The sequence below is a fragment of the Callospermophilus lateralis genome, chromosome 4 (assembly GCF_048772815.1).
Source record: "Callospermophilus lateralis isolate mCalLat2 chromosome 4, mCalLat2.hap1, whole genome shotgun sequence".
Taxonomy (NCBI): domain Eukaryota; kingdom Metazoa; phylum Chordata; class Mammalia; order Rodentia; family Sciuridae; genus Callospermophilus; species Callospermophilus lateralis.
This window is the reverse complement of record NC_135308.1, coordinates 37,663,287-37,687,425: the sequence shown is the minus strand read 5'-3', so window position 1 is coordinate 37,687,425 and position 24,139 is coordinate 37,663,287. Positions and strand designations below refer to the sequence as shown.

Here is a 24,139-nt window from a genome sequence, read left to right as displayed (position 1 = left end):
TGTTGCAAACAAGAAACAATAAAGTGTTAAACTATATTCCTGTTATGTTCCTACTATGAGTTTTCAACATTAATTACCACCAATAAAGAGGAATGGTGGATTCAGAAATTGTAAACAATGAGAACAATAACCATGAACTAGTTCTAGCTTTAATGCAAATACCAGTTGTCAATGATATCTTCCACAACAGTAATACTTGTATTAGCATTAATGGTAGGGACAGGAGTTATATAAACTATTTCTAAACTATGGTAAAAATACAACTAATTAGGGGAAAAGGAAATGGTGTTAGTAAGTTAGAAAAGACATTACAATTTCAAAAAGCAAACAAAGAGAATGCAGAAGAGATTTAGCATGTTATGTTTATAGAGAAGGAGAGGGAAATACAAGAAGTAAGGTATTGAGAGAGAGGGAAAGCGAGCAGTAGAATTTGACTGTTATTGGGAGAAAAAGAAAGAGAAACAAACAAATGAAAATAATTCAAAATTCAAATCGTACAATCCAAAAATCCCAAAGCCTCATAAGACAATTCTAGGAAAAATAATTACATTTAAAAAATGCTCAATATGATAGAAAAAAGGCAAATAATTGCATGTATATACACCCCTTAACCAATCAGCACAGCCAGAATTCTCACATGCACACACATACGGAATAAAAATAAAATAAAATAGAAAATGAAAATAAATTCCAAAATTTTAGTGAAGACTGAAGGAATCTTCTCCACTGAGATGGTCAAATTGTTGACCAGAATGGGTGGTCATTGTCTATGTCCAATAGTCTTTCCTTCCAATTCTTGAGTTGTGTACTGATAGAGCAAGGGATTGGGGTTGTTAACCCTTCCTGTTTTTTGTGTTGCTCTCTAATGTACAAATTGGAGAAGCCTAAGATTGAAGTTATCTGATATAAGAAGACTCGGCTTCCCTTCTTGCCAGAATGAGGTGAAGTGTGTTGGGGCATAATGTCAGTTGGCATTTTGTCCATTACGAGCAGTTCTGTGCGCTCCCAGGGTACCACTTCTGCAACAATCTGTGAGGGGAATTCCAGTAGGTGGCACTGAAGTCTAATCTGATCTCAGGAGCTTTGTTGGGCAGGGCCTTCTTTAAAGAGACTAGATCAACGTTTCCCTAGAGCCAGAGAGTAGCTGAGCTCTTCAGTGGGTCTAGTTCTCAGGAGCCTCCCAAGAAATCTAATCATAGGACAGGAGGGCGATCCTCCACTCACTGCTGCCCAGGAGCACAGTCTTCCTGGGCTTAGTCCCTAAGCGCATTCACCCCCACCCACTCAAATTCCAAGCCCACTTCACTTGGTCATTTGAGCCACCAGACACAAATGAGAAGCAAGTTGGGCTTCATTTGCCCTTCTGACTTGAATGCCCCTGGGTACAGTCAACTTCATGCCTATTTCTCTCATGTCCCATCAGGCACAGGATAGGTCTCTTGATGGTAGCCAGCAGGGATATTTTGTCGTGTGTGTGTGTGTGTGTGTGTGTGTGTGTGTGTTTCTGATTTCCCGGATGCCAGTCACTGTGGTGGCTCACCCCAAGATGGCTCCTCCTCAGCTCTCCATGATCAGTTGAGATGCAGAGCATGCTTCTTAAGAACCCAAGCAGCTTTTCAAGCACCAGTGCATAGATCAGTTTATGTTAGGAAGCATTTTTTATCTCAGGTTTGTCTTTATCAAGACTATGCTTCCCTTGCCCTCTGCCCGTGGTCAAATGGCACCTGTGACCATCAGGTGGGTTATGAAGTTTTCTTTCTTTTGTTTATCATACCCAAATTTCTGAGTCCTGAAGCTGCTTTGAGTGCCCAATATTAGACTTTAGTGAAATTCCTCTTTCATCCACCTCACTGAGAAGCTGTACACCCACTTCTTGGAATGCAGCTTCCTTCATTCTACCATAGTCTAGTCCTCATCATTGATTTTTCTTTATTGTTTGTGCATCTTTTTATTTCCTTGATCTACAATTTTATCTTTGTTATTTCCTTTCTTCTACTTACTTGAAGCTTAATTAGTTTTATTTTTCTATCTTAAGATGGAAGTTCAAATTATTAATTTTGGATCTTTTTTCATATTAGTATTAAAGTTATAAATTTTCATTAACTCTTTTTTAGTTGAATCCTGTAAATTTTGTTATATTATACTTCATGTTTCAATATTATTCAGTTAAAAGCATTTTCTAATTTTTCTTACTTTCTCTATTTTACCCATGGATTACTTAAAAGAGTGTTACTAAATTTCTAGATACTTGGGGTTTTCCACATATCATTTTTATTGATTTTGAATTTTATAGTATTGTGGTTAAAAACATGTTCTGTTGTATTGCAAGGTTTTTAATTGAAGCTTATCTTTTAGTTCAGCAAGATCTTTGTTGGTCTTCAGCATATTTCCTATAAAAATCAATTTAGTAAATAGCATGATTTAAATTTTTGTTATTTCTGAAATTACCTCTCCTTGATCTATTAGTATGTAAGGAATGTTCATATCTCGAATGATAGCTATGAATGTTTAAATTTTCCATTGTAGTTTTTTTCAATTTTATTGGAAACTGTGGTATTAGTTTTGTATACATTCAGGACTTTAATGTTTTCTTGATGAATTAAAGAAGATCAAGAATTATTCTTCCTAACACCTGATATCTCTAGTCCCGATGTATAGTTTTGTAATTAATATAGTCAATCTGGCTTTCTCAATTTTAAGTTAGTGTAGTATATATATATTTTTCATCTTTTTACTTTTAATATACTTGCTCTTTTGTTCTTAGAGTATATATCTTATAGGCAGCTATATTTACCAATTGCTTCTCCTTTTTATGCTAATCTGCCTTTTATTAGAGAGCTTAAATCATTAATATTCAATGTAATTATCAATATAGTTAAGTTTAAATCTATCAACCATTATTTAGATTATGTTTACAATAGTTATCATTTGTTCCCTTTTCCCCCATTCCTTTGGATTATTTCCTCTTACTATGATTTTATTTCAATAAACTTGATTTTAGCTTTATGTCTATATTTTTAGAGAATACTTTTAGGTTTGTAATATTATCTTCAAATTATCCATTTACTTTTAAATATTTTTCTACTTCTTGTAGATTTGAAGGAGCTTAAAAATGTATATTTCCTTCTCTCCTCTTGTTTGTGAAAAACTCAAGTTTTACTTCTACATATATTCTTAATTATGATGGTTAATTCTGTGTGCCAAATTTTATGTATAAAATTGATTACATCACAGGATGTCCAAATATTTAGCAAAACATTATTCTGGGTACTTCTGTGAGGGTGTTTTTGGATTATACTAAGAATTAAGTTGGAAGACTACATAAAGTAGACTGCCCTTCTTTTCTTTTTTTTTTAATATTTAGTTGTCAATGGATCTTTATTTTATTTATTTATATATGGTGCTGATAATCGAACCCAGTGCCTCAAATGTGTTAGGCAAGCGCTCTACCACTGAGCCAGCCCTAGAGTGCCCTTCTGAATGTGGGTGGGCCTCATTCAGTCAGTGGAAGGTGTGAATAGAAATTAAAGCTGACACTCCTCTGAGTAAGAAAGAATTCCTGTCACTTTTCCTTATTTTTGAACTTAGACTGAAAATACACCATTGATTTTCCTGAAGTTCTTGCTTAGAGATAGCCTGCAAATTTGAGATTTGTCAGATTCCACAATCATGTGAGCCAACTCCTTTTAGTAAATTTCTCTAAGTATGTATACACGCACACACACACACACACACACACACACACAGAGAGAGAGAAATATACAAACATTCTGTGTATGTATAAGTGTGTACATATACAGTCCTCACTATTAATGGGGAATTAGTTTCAGGACATCCTGGAGATACCAAAACTCAGGAATGCTAAAGTTCCTTATATAAAGTGGAACTTATGCACATCTTTCTATATACATCAAATGATCGGTAGATTACTATAATACCTAATGCAAAATGTTTTGTAAATGTTTTATACTATATTATTAAGGAAAAAATGTCAAGAAAAAAGTCTGTACATGTTTAGTAAAGATGCTATTTTTCTGAATATTTTTTGTTGATTTTTAAAAAAATAAATGACAGCAGAATGCATTACAATTCTTATTACACATATACAGTAAATTTTTTCATATCTCTGGTTGTATATAAAGTATGTTGACACTAATTCATGTCTTCATACATGTACTTTGGATAATGATGTTTATCACATTCCACCATCCTTGCTAATCTCCCCTGTCCCCTCCCTTTTTCTCCCAATCCTCTGCCCTATCTAGAATTCATCTATTCCTCCCATGCTCCCCCTCCCTACCCCACCATGAGTCAACCTCCTTATATCAGAGAAGACATTTGTTTTTGGGGGGATTGGCTAACTTCACTTAGCATTATCTTCTCCAATGCCATCCATTTACCTGCAAATGCCATTATTTTATTCTCTTTTATTGCTGAGTAAAATTCCATTGTGTATATATGTCACATTTTTTTTTATCCATTCTTCCACTGAAGGGCATCTAGGTTGGCTCCAAAGTTTAGCTATTGTGAATTTTGCTGCTATAAACATTGATGTGGCTGTGTCCCTGTAATATGCTGTTTTTAAGTCTTTTGGGTATAGACCAAGGAGGAGAGGGATAGCTGGGTCAAATGGTGGTTCCATAATTGATTTGAATCCACTGATGCAGGGCGCACAGCTATAGCCTTACTGTACTATTTCTCTGGAGAACCCTAAATAATACAGATTTTGTGGTAGAGGAGGCTTCTCTACCCCCAGTGTGTTGGGGGGAAGTCCACTTACCCCAGATCAATCTTTTCAACCCTGTCGGAGGAGATTAACCTTGAGTTACCTGAGGAAACTCTAATGATTTTCTCTGATGCAATTACCTTGTAAGACAATATTATTCTTCTCAGGATCCACTTCTACCACTCTGGACCTATAACTAGACTTGAGTCCCACCATGATTCTAAAGGTGAGGTATAGTGTATGGTCCATGGAGCAGTGAACCATACTGAAAAAGAACAGCAGTAATTTAGGGAACATTTGTGGGAATGAATATTAAGAGTATGGGATAATGGTGGAAGGAACAACATCAACAACAACAAAAGGATGAAAGCCAAATTGATTGATAGGGATGGGTTCCTAAGCAGAGACTCTCCACTTAATGCTGTAGCACAGGGAATTAAAAATGATTCTAATAACTTTTATTTTTCATTTTTTTTTTCTGAAATATGGGCCTAAAATTGGCTCATGGTCAGCAATTTAGAAATTTTGAACCTCTCTTGGTATTAGGCAAAGAAAGGATTCAAAGCAAGATTGGAATATTAGAGTAGATTCCTTCTATTCACTTACACTAAAAGGGTAGAGAGGGCACTACCTTTCACTAATACATTGAGAAATAAATTGTTGAAGGCAAGCCAGCATCCTTGAAGAGTTTTGTGAGTGGTTTTCTCTACAGACCAGAACTGACAGTGGGAACTGTACTCACTGAGTTGAGAACTCAAAATGGAATGGAAGTAATTGGATCCTAGGGGAGCAGGTGCCATGTGGCTGTAATTAATTGCCAAAGGCAAGGTGAATGTGATTACCATAATGGACAGCAGTGTTAAAGTAGCAAATAGCATGATCTGACATACATAGACTGACGTTGGCTACCTGATCATGAAGGGGATGGAAACCTACTGAATTCTTACTTTAAGTGTACAAACAGAAAAGTTCTAGATCAAGTGAAGATGTCGCTCATAAAAGTCATAGCCCCTCAATCAATTCCCAGACACGAGTCAGTTTAAGAGATTAAAAATCTCTTGAGTGAAGAAGAGACTGTATACACTTAAGGAAATACCCCTAGTTTGTTGATAACAATTTAAACAGTTGATTTTTCTTCCAGACATCCATCAAAGGAGTCTATGCCTTTTTATCAGAGTAACCACACACTGGGGAAAAGAAAATAATCAGACCTTTTGTACATTACCAGACCCTGGATATGAACTAACTTTAATTTCAGGAAACCAAATGTCACTGTGGCTCACCAGTTTAGGGTCTTACGGAGGTCAGGTGATCAGTGGAATTTTAGTGCAGACCTATCCTACAGTGGGTCCATTGGGTTCCTGAATGGGTATTTCTCCAGTTCTAAAATGTATGATCAAAATAGACAAACTTAGCACTAGAAGAATCCCTACCTTTGTTCCCTGACCTGTGGAATGAGAGGTATAATGATAAGGAACGCCAAGTGTAAGCCACTAGAACTGCCTCTACCTAGGAAAATAGTAAATCTGAATTAACACTACATATTTCAGAGGTTAGCACTACTATCAAGGACTTGAAAGATATAGAAGTGGTGATACCCACCACATTCCCATTCAGTAAGCCTATCTGGCTTATGTAGAAAATGGGTCTTGGAGAATAAAAGCAGATTACCCTATATTTATCCACATTATGATTTCAATTTCAGCTGCTATATCAGATATAGTTTCATTGCTTGAACAAGTTAATATACCCCCTAACATCTAGTATGTACCTATTGATCTGTCAAACACTTTTTCTCAAGGTACCTATTAATAAGGAACACAGCCAGCTGAGGTGCTTGCTGAAGGTAAAGGGAATGTGGAATGATCCCTGGGAGAAGGCACTTATGAATACCAGCTGTATCAATGTGACCAGTTACATAAATGAGGACTGTAGTAGTCTTTAGTATTCACTATGTTGTCATGAATATATGTGTGAATATTAGTTTTCTTCCTCATTATCTCCGTATTATGTAACATGAGATGTATTGACATTTTATCGTGATACTTAAATATTGTTTACATCATAGTTATCAAGTTCAGAGATATTAAGGAGAAGAGCAGTCATTACTTAAGCACTTAACCTGGGGAATGGATTATTATGTTTTTGATTACAAGCATTTGTAACTATAGCATATTAGATGGAATTATCAGCTTTTATTGTCTTTATTTGGACATAAGTTTATTGAGCTGTCATGGATGCCAGTTTGACAAGGGGCAGACTTATGTTCACAGGACTCACAGGGTACCCAAATATTTTCACAAATATTGTTTGGGGGGGTGTTTTCAAAGTTTTTTTGGGGGGAATGAAATGAATGTAAGTTGGTAGACAGCAAAATACATCGTTCTCCCTAATATAGGAGTTCGTGGGGGGGTCTTTGTCCAATCAGTTGAAAGTGTGAATAAAACTAAAGGCTGACCAGACTGTATACACTTAAGGAAATACCCCTATTTGACTGCCTTTGAACTAGAACATTACCTCCTGCTGGTCCTCAATTCTGCCAGCCTTCATACTGGAACTATACAAGAAAGGGTTCTGGTACTTAAACACAGTCGCTAACTTAAACTAACTTAAACTCGCTAACTCATCCTGCAGATCTCGGGACTCCATAATTGCAGGAGACAATTCCTTACAATAAATCTTCCCTTTTCCTTTTCTTTCTCTTCTTCCTCACTTCATTATCACTTTTGCTTTAAACAACCTCATAACTTGTAAAAAAATAATAAAAATATGTTATACATATACCTCTATATTCTCTATTTTCGGTACTCTTTATTTAAGAGATTGGATTTTATTTCCTTTCCTCCTGAAGAAGTCCTTTAAGATTTTTTTGTAGTCCATCTCTGGCGAACATGTTATCTTAGCTTTTGTCTAGAAAAATCTACTTGTGTTCATCTTTGAAAAAAATCCCTCCTAGTTATATAATTATAGCTTTACAACATTCTTTTCTGCCAAGACTTTCAAGACATTTTTCTGCTCTCTTTAGTCTCAAAAAGGGTGAGAAGTTAGAGATAATTGTTATTATCACTCTCTGAAACTACATGTATTTTATTCACTGGCTGTAAAATATTCTCTTTAACAATGATTTTCAGAACTATCACTATGATGTAGTTTGTTTTGGTTTTCATTTTGTTAACTGTGGTTGGGGAATGTTGAGTTTCTTACTATCTTTGACAATAATTTTCATTAAATTTTAATATTTGAAGACATTATTTGAAAAATAGTTATTCTTTTCTCATCTCCCTTCAGGGGTTTTGATTTATTACATTTAAATCTATTAGATATTTTCCGCCAGGTATAAAACTTTGTTATTTACTTACTCTCTTCCCTACGCTCTAGTTTAACTACTTTCTATTACTAAGATTTCAAGTTCACCTATTTTTGCTTTTGAGATGTGTGACAACTCTATGCTTGGGAAAGAGGTATTTAACACCACTTTCTTCAGCTCTATAAGATAAGGATATTAATATCCTTTCATCTTTACTGTGGGTAGTTGTAGCCAGTTCAGGAGCAATGGTGAAAGTCTCAGTTGAGTAAATATTATATATTCATCGCATATGACTTTATTGAAAATTTTGATAATAACCCTAAATTTTATTAGATCTTAGCTCTGAAATAATGAATAATAAATCACTGACATCTACCCTCAGTGATTTCTCATATAAGAGATCATTGGTAGGCAATTGTCAAGTACATCAAGAAGATGATAAAGGCGGGGCACTGTGGTGCATGCCTGTAATCCCATCGGCTTGGGAGGCTGAGGCAGGAGTATCATGAGTTTAAAGCCAGACTCAGCAAAAGTGAAGTATTAAGCAACTCAGTGACACCCTGTCTCTAAGTAAAATACAAAATAAGGCTGGGGATGTGGCTCAGTGATTGAGTGCCCCTGAGATCAATCCCTGTTACCAACCCCCCCAACCCCTCGCCAAAAAAAAAAAATGATGAAGAAGACTAATAGAGATAAGGAGTCATCTTTGACAAAAGTCATCCTTTTGTGACTTACAGAAGACTTATAAGGCTTTCAGTGAAAAGGTGTTAGAGCCAAGGCCTGAAAGATGAGTAGAACAAGATGAAAGTGGCAAGAGGGAATGAGATGTTCAGGAAATGTGCTTTTTTTTTTCATTTTATTTTATTTGTTCTTTTTTAGATATACATGACAGTGGAGTGTATTTTGGCATATCATACATACCCAGGGTGTAACTGATTCTAATGAGAATACTATTCTTGTGGTTGTACATGATGCAGAGTTACCCTGGACATGTATTCAAATACAAGGGAGAGGAAAGTTATGCTCAATTAATTCTACTTCCTATTCCCCTTCCCCATCCCTTCTCTCATTCCCCTGTATCTATTTCAATATACTTCTGTTTTTCCCTACCCATCCTCACATGTTGTGGGTTAGCATCCACATATCAGAGAGAATATCTGGTCTTTGGTTTTTTTGGAAATGGCTTATTTTAATTAACATAATATTCTTTTTTTTTCCCCATTTTTACCCCGTATACAGATTGCAGAATCACATCAGTTGCACATCCATTGATTTACATACTGCCATACTAGTGTCTGTTGTATTCTGCTGCCTTTCCTATCCTCTACTATCCCCCCTCCCCCCCTCCCCTCTTCTCTCTCTACCCCCTCTACTGTAATTCATTTCTCCCCCTTATATTTTTCCGCCTTTCCCCTCACTTCCTCTTGTATGTAATTTTGTATACTCCTGAGGGTCTCCTTCCATTTACATGCAATTTCCCTTCTCTCTCCCTTTCCCTCCCACCTCTCATCCCTGTTTAATGTTAATCTTCTTCTCATGCAAATGTGCTTTTGTTGTTAAGGAAACACAAACAAGGAATAAGAGAGGAAACCCATTGTATAAACTCAAAGAAATTCATTAGTGATAAATACATGCTGGCAAGAGACACAGTGTTGGAGGTGGTTAGGTTTGCTGTGAAAATGAGATTAAAATTCTGTAGTGGCCAGAGGACCATGAAGGGTATTCTAAGCCATCTTAAGGCACCTACAGTTTATCTTGCAAAGAATGTGAAACTGATGCATGTTTGTTTTTTTTTAGCAATAGAAACATTTAATCAGACTTGTATTATAGAAGGATTATTATGACTACAATGTTCAATGTTGAGATTGGACTAGAAAAATATCAAGGTCAGGGAGATGAGTCAAGAGGCTACAGCATTTGTTCGCACCAAGTATGTGATCATTAGAAAGCAGCAGTGTCAGTGTGAGCAAAGAGAAGTAGGATTTGAAAGGCAATTAGAAGGAAGAAGGAGACAGAATTATATGACTGAATGTATGAAAAGTGGTAATAAGGGAGGACAAGTTGAAGATGATTTCTAGAATGCTTTGCCTAAACGTGTGAATGCCACTCATGAAATAAAGAGGACATAAAAGGGCCAAACTTACTTGGATTTTTTTAGTATTATTTTGTTGTTTTTTGGAGGAGATGAACAAAATTTTAGGCTTTCATTTCTTTATAAAAATCATTTAGCTGATACATGAGCACTTATTATGTGCAAGACATTATGTAAAGCATTAAGCCTATAGTCAGCAAATGGCAGATAAGACAATGTTCCCATGAAACTTATGTACTAGTCAGGGAGACAGAAAACAGGCTTACCAATGAAAAAAGATCATTATGAACAGTCAAAGTGGCATATAGACTTTGAGGTGCCTATAAAACATTTGGCTAACATACCTCAAGTTTTACAATCTTATTCTCATTTCCTTGCTTTTGTTAATGAATTTTCCATTGCTTAAGATAGCTTTTTTTTTTTTTTCTGTTTGATTATCACTGACCCCATGTCTCTTTTATACTTGAAATCCTTCCCAACTGCTTCATTCCATAGTGACTTTTTTCTTATTCTCTGTACTTCCATTTACTCATTCTGTGTGCAATTAACTTAGTGGCTGATATTTGACACTAATAGTGCCATTATTGAACATCATACAACAGAAGAGACAGTAAAGTATAGTAAATAAAAGGATAAATACAGGAGATAATAGACCGGCTGGGTTCATAATTTATTTCTACCATGCTTCAGTTTTTGTCTTCTATTTCTTTACATATAAAATCATAATAATAATAATTGTAACCATCCTGTAGGGTTAAGTATTAAATGAACTAATATATGTAAAGTGGTTAGGGCAGATGTGGCACACAGTAATTGTCATCTAATACTTTTATATACTAGACTATATTATATCTAAGCATATTACATATAAGTAGTTTTGTTGTTGTTCTATAACTTCTTAACTAGATGGTCAGCTTCCATGAATCTGGGCCCAGGATTGTATGCATTTCTACATTCAGTTACTAACACTCATTGGATACTTGAGGATCATTTTGGATTATGATATTTTTATTTTAAGATTTGCATCAATAGGTGTTATAGTTAAAGCTTCGTTCCAGGGTTTCATAAACTGACTTCCAGACCACTCACGTATCATCGAATCAAGCCTTTATTGAAGCACACCAGTGGCGGCTGACCAGAACGTAAAGCTGTTCCCCTAATCAGCCCTGAACAATTGCAAGGGCACTCCTTATAAGCCTGAAAACCGCAAAAAGGGATGTTCAGGGGGGTCTAGCCAATGCAAGCAAGCCAGGTTACAGAAGCGGGACAGTGCAGTCAAGCGGAGGGAAGCCTAACCAATCACAGTTATCCCAGTCACCCCAGTTACAGAAACAGAGCCCCGTTACCCTAGTTACAGAAACAATACCCCATTAGGTAGTTCCGTGTTCTTAAAGGTTTCTATAGCAAAAGGAAAAGAACATCTTGCTCCAGTCATGACTCTTCTACTTGGCATGGTTGTTTTACAAGATGAAGTCATAAAACAAAATGGAGTCACATTTGCTCCTGCTATCACAAAGGGAAAAACAACCATTCATAGACTATTTTAAGTGAGCATGCAGTTTTGCCTAGAAGCAAACAAACAGAAAAAGTTTTAAAAATTTTGTTTTAAAAAAAAAATCATAAAAGACATTAGTCAAGTGGGAAAAGAGTTAGTTTTTCATATATCTTAGAAGTTAGTTGGAAGAATGATTAAAATTAAAAAGTAGAAACCTCTTTTGTGGTTCCATAGTGTTGCAGTTTGAGAGCTTGGAGATTTAGTGGATATACAATTATTGTAACAAATTGAAATAGCCTCAACTGCTGCTTTGCCTTTTTTATTCTTACTCTAAATGGGACCAATTCAGGAAGGTTAAGGTTTACAGAAGGCTTATTTTAATTCATATTTAACTTATTAAGGATTTGTGGAAAATTCATCATGCTGGTGATGTGATAAACCCACAAAGTAAATTTTAAGGAAAAATTCCTATACACCTTCTCTGCAGTGTATTAAAAAAGCCTGGCAAATAACTAATGATTATAGTTTCTACACCATTTATGACTATATTACTATTTTTTTCCTGCATAAATTTTATAAAAGTCCATCTTAATTCAATCAGTACTGTTGGAGATTTTTTTTTTAGAATCTGAAAACAGATTATGAATTCAAAATAATAGAATAATATAAAAAAATAGAATAATATTGTTATGGTTTAGATGTGGTGCACCCCCAAAAGCTTATGTGTGAGACAATACAAGAAGGATCCAAGGAGAAATGATTGGGTTATCGCCTTAGCCTAATCAGTAAATTAATCCATAATGGGATTAACTGAAGTGGTGGGGTGTGGCTGGAGGAGATGGGAATTGGGGCATGGCTTTAGGGTATATATTTGTATCTGGTGAGTGGACTCTCCCTCTGCTTCTTGATGGCCATGATATGAGTTGCTTTCCTCTGACCCCTCTACCACTAGGATGTTCCTCGAGTCCCGAATGGAGCTGACCTTCTATGGAGTAAGACCTCTGAAACTGGGGCCCTCAAATAAATTTTTTCTCCTCTAAATTGTTCTTATCAGATCCTTTAGTCACAGTAGTAAAAAAGCTGATTAAGACAAGTATGAAGAATATTCAGTAGCATATAAATGGTTTGCTTTAACCTGAGACTTTTTAAAAAATGCAGCTTAAAGCAGAAATTTTCTACCCATTGATAAAAAGAGCTTCATGTAAGCTCAATATTAGTATGTGAAGGACACAGAATTATGTTTAGAACATTATACTTTGTAGTCTTATTGAGGTATGTTTGACAACTAAAATTATATAAAAATATTAAAGTAGAACATGTTGTTTTAATGTAAGAATATTTTGTATAATAATTCCCATAAATTATTTTCTTCATTTGAATAGTTACCGAAATTTCACATATACATTAACTGTATTTTTATATTCTGTACACTACAGCTCCAGAAATTATTCATCTTACAAATGTAAGTTTTTACCCTTTGACCAACACTCCCAATTGCTCTGACTCCTGGATCACAAGAAACCACCATTCTACCTCTATTGCTCTTAGTTTGACATTTTTAGATTCTTCATGTAAGTAATAAAATGCAATATTTTTCTTTCCTTGTCTGGCTTTTTCTACCTATCGTAACCATTTTGAATGTTTTCACCAAAAAGAAATGATATATGTTTGAGGAAATAGAGATGGTATGCTTTGTTTGAAGGATGCCTCACATGGTACCCCATAAATATGTCTAATTTTTACGTGTCACTTTAAAGCATCTATATACCTAAAAAGATTTTACACCAAGACAATTTATAATTAAAGTAACAAAAGTCAAAGTCGGAGAAATTTGAAAATAGAGAAAATCAACTCATCACATACCGAGATTATCTGTGGGTTTTTCAGAATAAATCTGTAGTACAGGAGAAAGTGGGATGATATATTCAAAGTACCAAGTGAAAAAAAGAATCTGCCCACCAAGAAAACTGTATCAGGCAGTCCTATGTTTTAACAATGATAGAGAGATATAGTCTTTTCCAGACAAACAAGAATTGATGGAGTTCATCACCATTAAACTTGTTTTACAAAAAAAGCTTAAAAGAGTTCTTCAAATTTAAACAAAACCATTCTACACACAAATAAATATCCATATGAAAGCATAAATGTCACTGGTAGAGGTAACTATACACACACAAATACACAGTGATGTAACACTGTAATAGTGCTGCACAAACTCATTTTGGGTGTCATATAAAGTTAAAACACAAAACAATTAAGAATAATTGTGCCACGAAATTTGTTAATGGGTATGTAAAATAAAAATAAGAGAACAATGACTACATGAAAACAAAATGTATGTAATATAGTAAAATTACAGTTTTGAATGTGATAAAAAATCAAGTTGTTATAAAAATATATAAATGGTTGTAAACAAAAGATAATTGTGCAAGGCTTGTGGTAACTCCAAAAAATTCTGTAGTAGATAGACAAAAGAAAGAGAGGAACAAAATAACTGCAAAACAACACAATTACCAAATGGCACTGGTAAGCCTTTTAAATACCAATGACTCCTCTAAGTTTAAATGAATCAGACTCCTTAGGTAAAAAGCATGGCATCTCTAAATGGATAAAATACAATATTGAGAAATATATGGACTGCAAGAAAATCGTTAGATATGGACATATAGGCTGAAAATGAAGAAATTAGAAAAGATCTCTCATGAAATGGAAACCAAAAGAAAACAAAGCTATCTGTTTATATCAGACAAAGTGGACTTTGCTTCAGAATCATCATAGGAAAAAAAGGCAGTTATATAATAAGATCCACATCAACAGGAAGATATAAAATTATTAATATTTATGCACTTAATTAAGACCACCTAAAAGTATAAAACAAATACAAATAAACCTAAATGGAGGAACTGATGGCAATACAGAAATACTAGAAAAATTTGGTGTTCTGCTTTTAACAATTGACATATAGTTAAATATACAGTTAAAACACAAAACAATTAAGAATGATTGTACCACAAAATTTGATTATCTATACAGATAATCAATAAAGAAACAAACTAACAAACACTATAGATCAAATGATCTTAACAAACAATAAATAATACATATTTTTCTTAAGCTCCCTTATAACATTTTCTAGGTTAGCTCACCTATTACATTACAAAACAAATCTAAACATGGTTGAGAAGTTTAAAATCATACCATTTTTTTCCCCTAACCAAAATAAATGAGACAAGGCTTTAATTAAATTAAGAAAACAAGGAAAATTCACAAGTAATTGAAAATTTAACAATATTGTCTTAAACAATCACTGGATGAAGAGTTATTCAAAAGAGGAATTAGAAAATAAAAATAATAAATACAACTGAACACAAAACATTCCAAAACTTATGGAATACAACAAAAATACAAAAAAAAAATACTAAAGGGTAAGTTTATAATAATAAACACATATATTAAAAAGGAAGAGCGATCTGAAGAAAAAAAAAAAACTCCTAACTTTACATTTACATTTCAAAGAACTAGAGAAAGAAGAACAAACTAATCTTAAAGTTAGTATAAAGAGGAAAAGAGTAAAAATTAGAGAAGAAAATCATAAACCATAACAAACAATAGCAGAAATCAATGATTTTTTTGAAAAAAGTTTTTTGAAAAAGTCTAAAAAATTGATGAATATTTAAACTAAGAAAAAAAAAAGCAATCTAAATGAATAAATTCAGAAGTTGTTATGGTCTAGGTATGAGGTATTCTACAAAAGTTTCTATTAATGCAGAAATGTTCAGAGTTGAAATTATTAGATTATGAGTGCTGCAACTAATCAGTGGATTAATCCAGTTGATCGGTTATTAAAAGGGACTGTTGTATTTGGTGGTGACTGTGACAGTGAGATGTGGCTGGAGGAGGTGGTTCACTGGGGTGCACCCTGTCAAAGTTCATCTTCCCTGAAGCCACTTCCCTTCCCTTTTTGTGTCTGGGGCCACCTTAAGCTGCATAGTGTTCCTTTATGTTCTTCTGTCATGATGTTCTGCCTCACATTGGACTCAGAGCAATGGAATTGGTTGACTATGAACTGAGCCTCTGAAACCATATTGCTCAGGTCTGGGCCTGATATGTTATCCACCAGGTATCTATTTGATTCTATATCCTCAGTTCTGAAAGATTATAGGGTTTAATCTCTATTACACAAAAGTTCATAGCCCAAATCTCCAACTTTATACTACATGCAAATTCAAAATAAGAAAATCATCTTAACAGAGAAGCAGTACATGTACCTGACAGAAGCCTAATTTTGCTGTCTTGCATATACAAATATAACATGGTTTTAGAAAATTATGACTCTAAGAAATTCCAGACGGTGTCACAAGCATCCCACAAAGCCTTCAAAGTCAGCAACATTACTGAAAGAAGGTGGAACAAGATTGTGGAGTAAGCCCTAAAATATCTATTTAAGAAATTATCCACATACAATAAACTCTTCGCATGAACTAAGGAAACCGAAAGTGAGGCTATAAAGCCCCTTTGGACTCAAAAGATGAGTGGAACTGTGATTGGATGGTACTGAGAATGTTTCTTTATGTCCAAATGCTCCTTCTCCCTGGCCTTCTGTGATACCAAGTGTGAAAAGTCCCACTGTACTCATAATAAGAGTGAGTCAGAAAAGGGCATTTGGCCTCCCCTCCATTAGGTTCTTTCCAGGAGATTGACACTTTTATCAGCAGGTAGGGAGTGTTGTGAACACCAGTGAGATTGAACCGTTTGAGGCCAGCTAGTGACAAGGCAGGGAGTGGGGCAAGCAGCAGTACCCAGTGCCCAGAACTTGGCAGCAGCACTCCATCCTCACCAGAGGAGGCACTGCACCAGAGAAACCCTTTGGGCACGTGTAGTGGTAGAAAGCATGGTCCACAGATCCTCTGGAATGGAGAGCCTGGATGCCTTTTCCACACAGCATGGGTCTTCTCTCTGAATCTCCAATGGGCTCATCCAGGTGGGACATTGAAACAGCAGTTGAACCATTATGAAACTCACATTTATCTTGGACTTTGACTCTCTTCTAAAGAGGAATCAGAAAATAAAAATCAGTCCTCTCAGTATTTCTAACAAGTTTCCTGGAACAGAACACTAACTCTACCCAGAATATGCAGATGAAGAAAAACCAAATTTGTGATACATACATACATAGAAATAGAAATCAACAAGAAATAAAAGCCAAGGAAAGATGGCTTTATCAAGTAGACAAATCAAGGTGCTGACGACTCATTCAAAAGACAAGAAGATGATTGTCAGACAAGGAATTCAAAGTAGCTGTTTTAAGAAAACTCAGTGAACTTCAAGAAAACAAGGAGAAATAATTCAGATAATTAAGAGAAAAATTTAGCAAAGATTAAAATAAGAAACAAATTCCAACAGAGAAAAATATGGAGGAGAAAAATATGATAAACAAAATGAAAAGTGTTCTAGAGGGCATTAACTTTAGAGTTGATCAAGCAGAAGAAGTAATCAGTGAGCTTGAAGACAGACAATGAAAGTGTAGAATGCTTATTTGAAGAAATAATAGCGGAAAACTTTCAAAACTTGGAGGAAAATTCAAATATCAAGGTATAGGAAGGTCAAAGGTCACTAACAAATTCTGCCCAAATACGCTAGTCTCATGACTATTACAATAAAATTCTCAAAGGTCAAAAAAAAAAAAAAAAAAAAAAAAGAGAGAGCGCTAAAAGCAATAAAAGAAGTAATTAGTGTAAGTATTCCAATGTATGGAGGTAGACCTCTTAGCAGAAGTCTTACAGCAGGAAAAATTTAAAATGATATATTTAATGTGCTAAGGGGGAAAAAAAAACCTAGCAACCACAAATACTGTATCCAGCAAAAATATCTTTAAGAAATATGAGAGAGATAAAGACATTACCAGACAAAGAAAACCTGAGAGAATTCATTGCAATCAGGCCTGCCTTACAAGAAATTTCCCATGATGATAATGGATAGTAGCAAGAAAATTTAAAACTTTCTGATGTCTGAGTCATTTCCATGTTTTCCATTGTATGAATGTAAGTTCTATAGAACTTAGAATTCAGTCACAAAATGAGAAACCACGCCCCTGAGACAACCACTAGTTAATAAGTAGAAGGCATAGCTGTCACCATTAGGACTGGAGATCGATGGGAAGAGGTCAGGGATATACAAACTCAGAGCTTTGGAATAGGTTCTATGGTTCTAGGACCCCAACCTCTGAAGACAGGTACAGCCAGCTTGGTGCTGGAACTTCTGGAATCTGGTGGAGGGCTCAGAGAACCAGAACTCGGATTCTGAGGGTAAGTTATTTGGTAGCTTTGCTGTATCTCTGGGACTGATGATAATTTTGCTTCTGGAAATTATTAAATACACCTAGGAATAATGCACAGGCTGAAAGCTAGTGCTGCTGTGAAAGCTGTAACCAAGGTGATACTGATGCAAACCTTAACAGTTCGCACAGGTCTCCCTCTGGTTCCCCCAAGGGCAGAAAGTACTAGGGAGGACTGGCAAAGAGGTTTGATTGGTGTGTTTCCTCTCTCTATGTGATAGAGCAGAGTGAAAAGGGGAAGGTGGTTTGGAGAGACTCCAAGTACACACACACAACACACACACACTTACTCACTCATTCACTCTCATGATTCCATCCACGTAGTGGGCTTTTGCTTGGAAAACACAAAGAACGAATTCCATTAAAATTTCTTAAAATGAAAAGTAGAACTACGCTATGAATAACTTACATTTAATAATAGCTAACGTTTATAATTTTGAAACATAATAGAAATCTGGGATGTTCTGGCAGTGGTCTCTGACCCACATAACCACTAAAATTTAATACACCAAAAAGTTCATTAAGGCTTACGTTTATTTTCTGAAATTGAACATATTTGCTCTTTTTTTGTTTTCCTCAGATGAAGTTTGAACACCTTGCTCTTTTGTTTACTAATATTTTTGCATCTTCCAAACTGCCAAAATCCAACAGCTAAATAAAAGGAGAGTAGGAATCCATAAACTTAATAATAGTGCTTTCTTGGAAATATCCATCTTTGATACCGTTTTCTGAGGAGGCGGGCCACTATCAACACTCCCTCCATAGCCTTTTTGCAAGCAGCGGGGTGGAGCCCACTCAGAGTTACAATGGCAGTGATCTTTGTTGTTGCAAATCCCGTTATTATTGCAGGTCATTGGTGTACAGTCACTTTCCCAGACGGACCTAAATACACACTTCCGGTCAATGCACACACGTTCTGCACCACACTCTGTGCCATCAGTCACTTCTCCAATATCTGGTATGTTCATCCCAAAATGATAGTCAGTACCCCAGCAGGTGACACCACTTAAATTAGTCGAATGCACCGTAGAATGATTTCTCAAATAGGGAATGAATAACACATTCTCACACAGAACTCTCCCACAGAGGGCATCTGATATATCACACTTAATATATGCTTTTTTACCAAGACCACAGTTACCAAAACGGTCACCTCGGGTGTTCAAATTCTTGTAGCACCTCTCATTGGCGCTCCTGGCTTCCATGCCAAAAATTTGCTTACACTGTTCATCCCGTATATTACATCTCTTTTCATAGCAGTTGCCACCGTCCATGCAAGAGAGCCCATCCTGCACATATACATCTCCTGGACACTCATGTGAAGTTCCATTGCACCACTCTGGAAGATCACATTCATTTTCCTTTTTCCGACACTCTGTGCCTGATGGCAAGAACTGGCAGTCTTTGCAACAAGGCCCAAGAGTACAAACAGCCCCAGCTTCCAGGGTGCAGTTCATCGAACAACAAGGATCTTCTGAACACAATTTCATGGATCCACAGTCACACTCCTCTCCTTCTTCAATAACACCATTCCCACACTGTATCTTTGAGAAGATGGCCTTTGGGTCTGGTGTATCATGTATACAGCTCTTTCTTGAACCAATGTCCCAGTAGCTGGCATAGCTACAGTTGCTAAATTTATTTGAAATAGTTTTTGATGGATACATTACACATGACTTCTGCCCACATGTGCATGTGTTTTCATCATGCTTCATACCCAAATTATGACCCAACTCGTGTGCCACAATGTATGCAAAAAAAGAAACTGAGTCACCTTCAAAAGAATCAATTGCACAATTATAGACATTATTACATATTGTTCCAACAAAGGCTAGGCCAAGGAGTTTACCAAATGACTTCTTAATAAAAAGATGTACAGTATCATGGTGAATGCGGGTTTCAAAACTAATTTTCTTCCAAGTGCAAAATTCTGACAGAGTATCGGCCATCGTACTGATAGTTATGGGGTTTTCTTTGTTCCAGACCTCAAGGCCATATAAAATCAAATCAATTTGCAGTGCTTTATAATATTCATTTGCAGCGTTTATAACCAAGATTACTTCATCCTCCACATTTGAGATATTGCTTTCCAGATGACGGTATCGTTCATAGTCTACCACAGCTGCCAATTCAATAAGACCCTTGTGAGTCCACCACTTCTCATAGCCACTTTGCTTTAAATTTATAATATCATTCTTGTGAAGAAGCTTCAGTTGTCGTGCTATTTCTTCTTCTGTTAGTCCACATCTTGTGGGTGGGAATCGTGTCTCCTCCCTGTCTATTCTATAAACCAGATGTTCAAACGTGGCAGAAAATCTTTTGGGTTTGATTTCATAAACAGTATCATGGATCACTAGCATTCCTCGAAAGCCCCCAGAACAGGTGCTAAGAGCAACCAGGGATTCTGGGTCCCCTTCCACATAACCATAATAGTAGCAGTCACTCTGGACAAAAGGCTGTTCCTCCAGCAGAGCTCCCTGGTCTGTGTAGGTGAACACAGAGAAAGGTTTGGACACTAGAAGTTTCTTGGCCTTTATGTGGACAATTTGTCTCTGGCCTCCAAAGCGCAGGCTATAGGAGAGCCAGTCAGGGGTCCTCATGCCTCTATGGGTGCCAGTTATCTTCAAGGGTATCACTACTTCTGGGGGGCTGTAGTGTTGGGAGTGGCCAATCTGGGCCCATCCAGAAAGGAAGAGCAAGATTCCCAGCCAGAATTTCATGACAGCCATCCTCACATGCACCAGGAAGGCCTCACCCACAGCCATCATGGGCAATGATTGGAGGAGAAGGGGCAGGGTAGGAGGTGCTGTTGGCCTTCCTCCTTCCTTTGACTTGGTTGCAAGCAGAACTGACCTTTAATGGGATGTCTTCTGGCAGGGTCAATCTGTCAGAGTAGCAGAACTAAAATAAAAAATAGAAGGGCAGAATTGAGCAATTAAATTATAAACAGGCCATGGTAGAGGAAAAGAACAGAGTATGGGCTAAAATGCATTAGTGTTTGGTTTAAGGCATGACTTCATATAAGTGCATTGGATTTACTCTTTAATTTTGGTGAGGCAGATTCTCACTGTGGGGGTGCAAAGGAAAAACAGTTGGCCACAGGTTGATAATTATCAAATACAGATGAAGGACGTGTGTGTTCATGATACCATTCTCTAAATATATGTATATTTGGGAACATTTTCACAATAAACATTTGAAACAAAGATGTCTTTTTTTTTTTTTTTTTGTGGTGGCAGTGGGGATTGAACCCAGGGCCTTGTGCATGTGAGGCAAGCACTCTACCAACTAAGCTATATCCCCAGACCCAACAAAGGTGTCTTAATGGAAAGATGAATTTATATCTTTTTTTTTGATGAGGGAATATAGATTTATACTATGAAATTGGAATAAATATCCATATTCTTCCTATTTCAAATGAGAAATTATTTTGTCACAGTAAGGAAAGACATGTAAAAAGATACTCACATATATTATTTTTCTGATGGTCCTTCATATGCACTTCCATGTTGCAAATTATTACTTGTCCTATCTCATTTCAATCCTGTCAAATGCAAAGTGTCAAAGTATCAATTATCCTTCAAAGGATCCTATCATAACAGATATCTTCATTCAATAAACCAATATCCAATAATGGAATTGGAGGTAGGAATGCCTTGGGTTGATATATAGATATATTACTTGAAAATGTTAATATTTAATTATACTATGGAGAAAAATAGTATTTTTCAAAACCTCAGGCACAACAAAATGAAAAGAAAATCAAATTAGCTGGGAGAGTCACATTTGGAGATGGAAAAATATTTTACACGTAAAATGCCTTTTTAATTACCTAGTGGAAATATCTATAATTTTCATTATAGATTGTTAACATAATGAGATTAAGAAATACTAAAATAGTTGGGGAAGGAATAGAAGACTGTGGAATCTGCAATGAGGTATCTAAAACACACTGAGCAAACATCACTTCCCACAGTAGGGAATTCAAGCATGAAAGTGGCCAGATTCAGCACCTGTCCCATTCTGAACCCAGGACACATTCCTCCTTAATTTTTATTTTATCTTGATTTTAAATTCTTTGACCTTTTCTCTCTAAAATCATTTTCCCGTCACTCATGAAATCTTCCTCTAACAAAAAGCAACAGCAGTCTCTTCTCTGTTGACACTTCTTGATAGCTCCTTTTTCCTAGTTAATGTTACAAAATTTTATATCTCAAAAATGTGAAGCCCACCAGGGGACATGTCTTCCTTTCTCAGAATCCCCCTCTGCTATACAGACCAGATATTCAGTCATAACTTGCGTTAGTTGCCAAAGCCACTTCCAAGCCGCAAAACTAGCAGCCATCTCCTTCCACCATTATTTACCATTCTTCCTCATTCTTTCAGCAACTTCCTGATCAATCCTGTACAAATAGCAAAGAATTAGGTGTTTGTTTTACTTCTCTCTTCTCCACCATCTTATCCACATTCTCACTGTTTATCAAGCATATTGACAACCCATGTGTTTGTTTTTTACTGTTACGATTCATCTTCAATGAACTTCAACCATCGACTTATAGCCTGTTTCTGAATCATATTATTACTCTTGGCCATCCTCTTATTTGGTAGTAACTCATAACTTTCATTTTTAATTAAAACTTATTCATTAAATTTGTAGACAATTCATGTAACTTTTCTTTCCACATTTTCCCACTTTTCAAGTTTCCATTATTGCCCTTGTTATTCCTGTAGCCTGCCTCTGGACTCCATCAGTTCAATGTCTGTTGACTAAAATGCTCGACCCCATCTAGATTAATACTTCCATCTGCTTTCTACACTCTGACAACACCCTGCTGGCTGTGCCAATACTACTGGGGAAATAAATCAAGCAGAGTGCATTTAGGAGGATGTGTAGGAGGGGAAGACACACAAAACTAGAATAAGATAGCCTGATAGCTCAGCCTAAAGGATGAAGTCACAAACAGATATTGATCTTAAGTACTCCTATGCTTCTAATAATTTTCACCTTGTTGTCTCCGTTGTTTGGGTGGGGGGATACCAGGGATTGAACTTAGGGGCACTTGACCACTCAGCCACATCCCCAGCCCTATTTTGTATTATATTTACAGACAGGCTCTCATTGAATTGCTTAGTGCCTCACTTTTGCTGAGGTTGGCTTTGAACTCACCATCCTCCTGCTTCAGCCTCCAGAGCTGCTGGGATCCCGTTGTTTCTTAACTGTTCGATGTTCTAAATTTTTTCATGTACACATAGTACCTTCAGTTGAAAATTGGTATTCTCTTTATTGTTATAAGTTGATATTATTGATAAATTTCCATCAGGGTAGTTTAAGTTGTAAAACCAAGAACTCTTCATTTAATGCCTATTTAATATAGGATCAGGTAATTTTCTTCTCTCTCCTTTGTCATTGCAAATGGGAGGCAGAGGACCTGTTTGAAGCTGGAAACTATCCTCATCTTTAAAGCAACAAGAGCAGAGGGGGCTAACTTCTTAGAACACCAAAAGCCCTCAGGAGTAAGTAAGGTCAGAAAAGGAAACATTTGAGGACAACTTTTACAAATCATGAGTAAAATTCTCATCCGTTTCTTTGCTCTCCATGTCTGTCTTTATATACAGTTAGTAATTATTAAGGGGTGTAGATTTGTGTGGTGATGGAAAATTGTCATTTATTACTTGTGTGCATTGTTGAGAGTGAACCAATGTAAATCTGTCAGGATGTATTCTTAAGACCTCACCTTGTGAACAGGTAATAGGAAGAGAGAGAGAAAAGAATATTTGAGCCAGACAGTCTTTTGACACCTTACATTATTTTACACAATGATGCTACAGGCCACAGGTCCTAAAAGAATAAAACAGTTTCATTCATAAAAAGTCATAGTGTTATAATAGTACAGAGATTTCAAAGTAAACTTCCATACACTATCTTTTATAAATTATTTTCCTCTTCCTACAGTTTTGTCAAATTCATGAATCTTTGTGGCCTAATTACCACCTACCCTTTTGTAGCCTAATTCAGTATTTTTCAGAGTATAAGTATTATACAATTGAAAGCACTTTAAAAGCACAAAATAGAGTAGAATAGGAAATAATGAAGAACATTTTTTTGCCAGATATTCAAGATCTGAATCAATTTTGTGTATGTGTGTATGTGTGTGTGTGTGTGAGCATATTTATGTACTAATAAT

The 24,139-nt window shown here is 35.9% G+C and overlaps 1 protein-coding gene and 1 non-coding gene across 2 annotated transcripts; both read right to left on the bottom strand.

Annotated features, from left to right (window-relative positions):
- Positions 1 to 18,565: 18,565 nt before the first annotated feature.
- Positions 18,566 to 20,719, bottom strand: LOC143398199 (disintegrin and metalloproteinase domain-containing protein 25-like). Its single transcript, XM_076855263.1, has one exon. It carries the CDS (start codon positions 20,717 to 20,719, stop codon positions 18,566 to 18,568), a length of 2,154 nt encoding a protein of 717 aa, XP_076711378.1.
- A 465-nt stretch (positions 20,720 to 21,184) lies between these two features.
- Positions 21,185 to 21,257, bottom strand: Trnav-cac (transfer RNA valine (anticodon CAC)). Its single transcript has one exon. It is a non-coding gene; the product is annotated as a tRNA-Val (tRNA).
- Between the last annotated feature and the right edge of the window lie 2,882 nt (positions 21,258 to 24,139).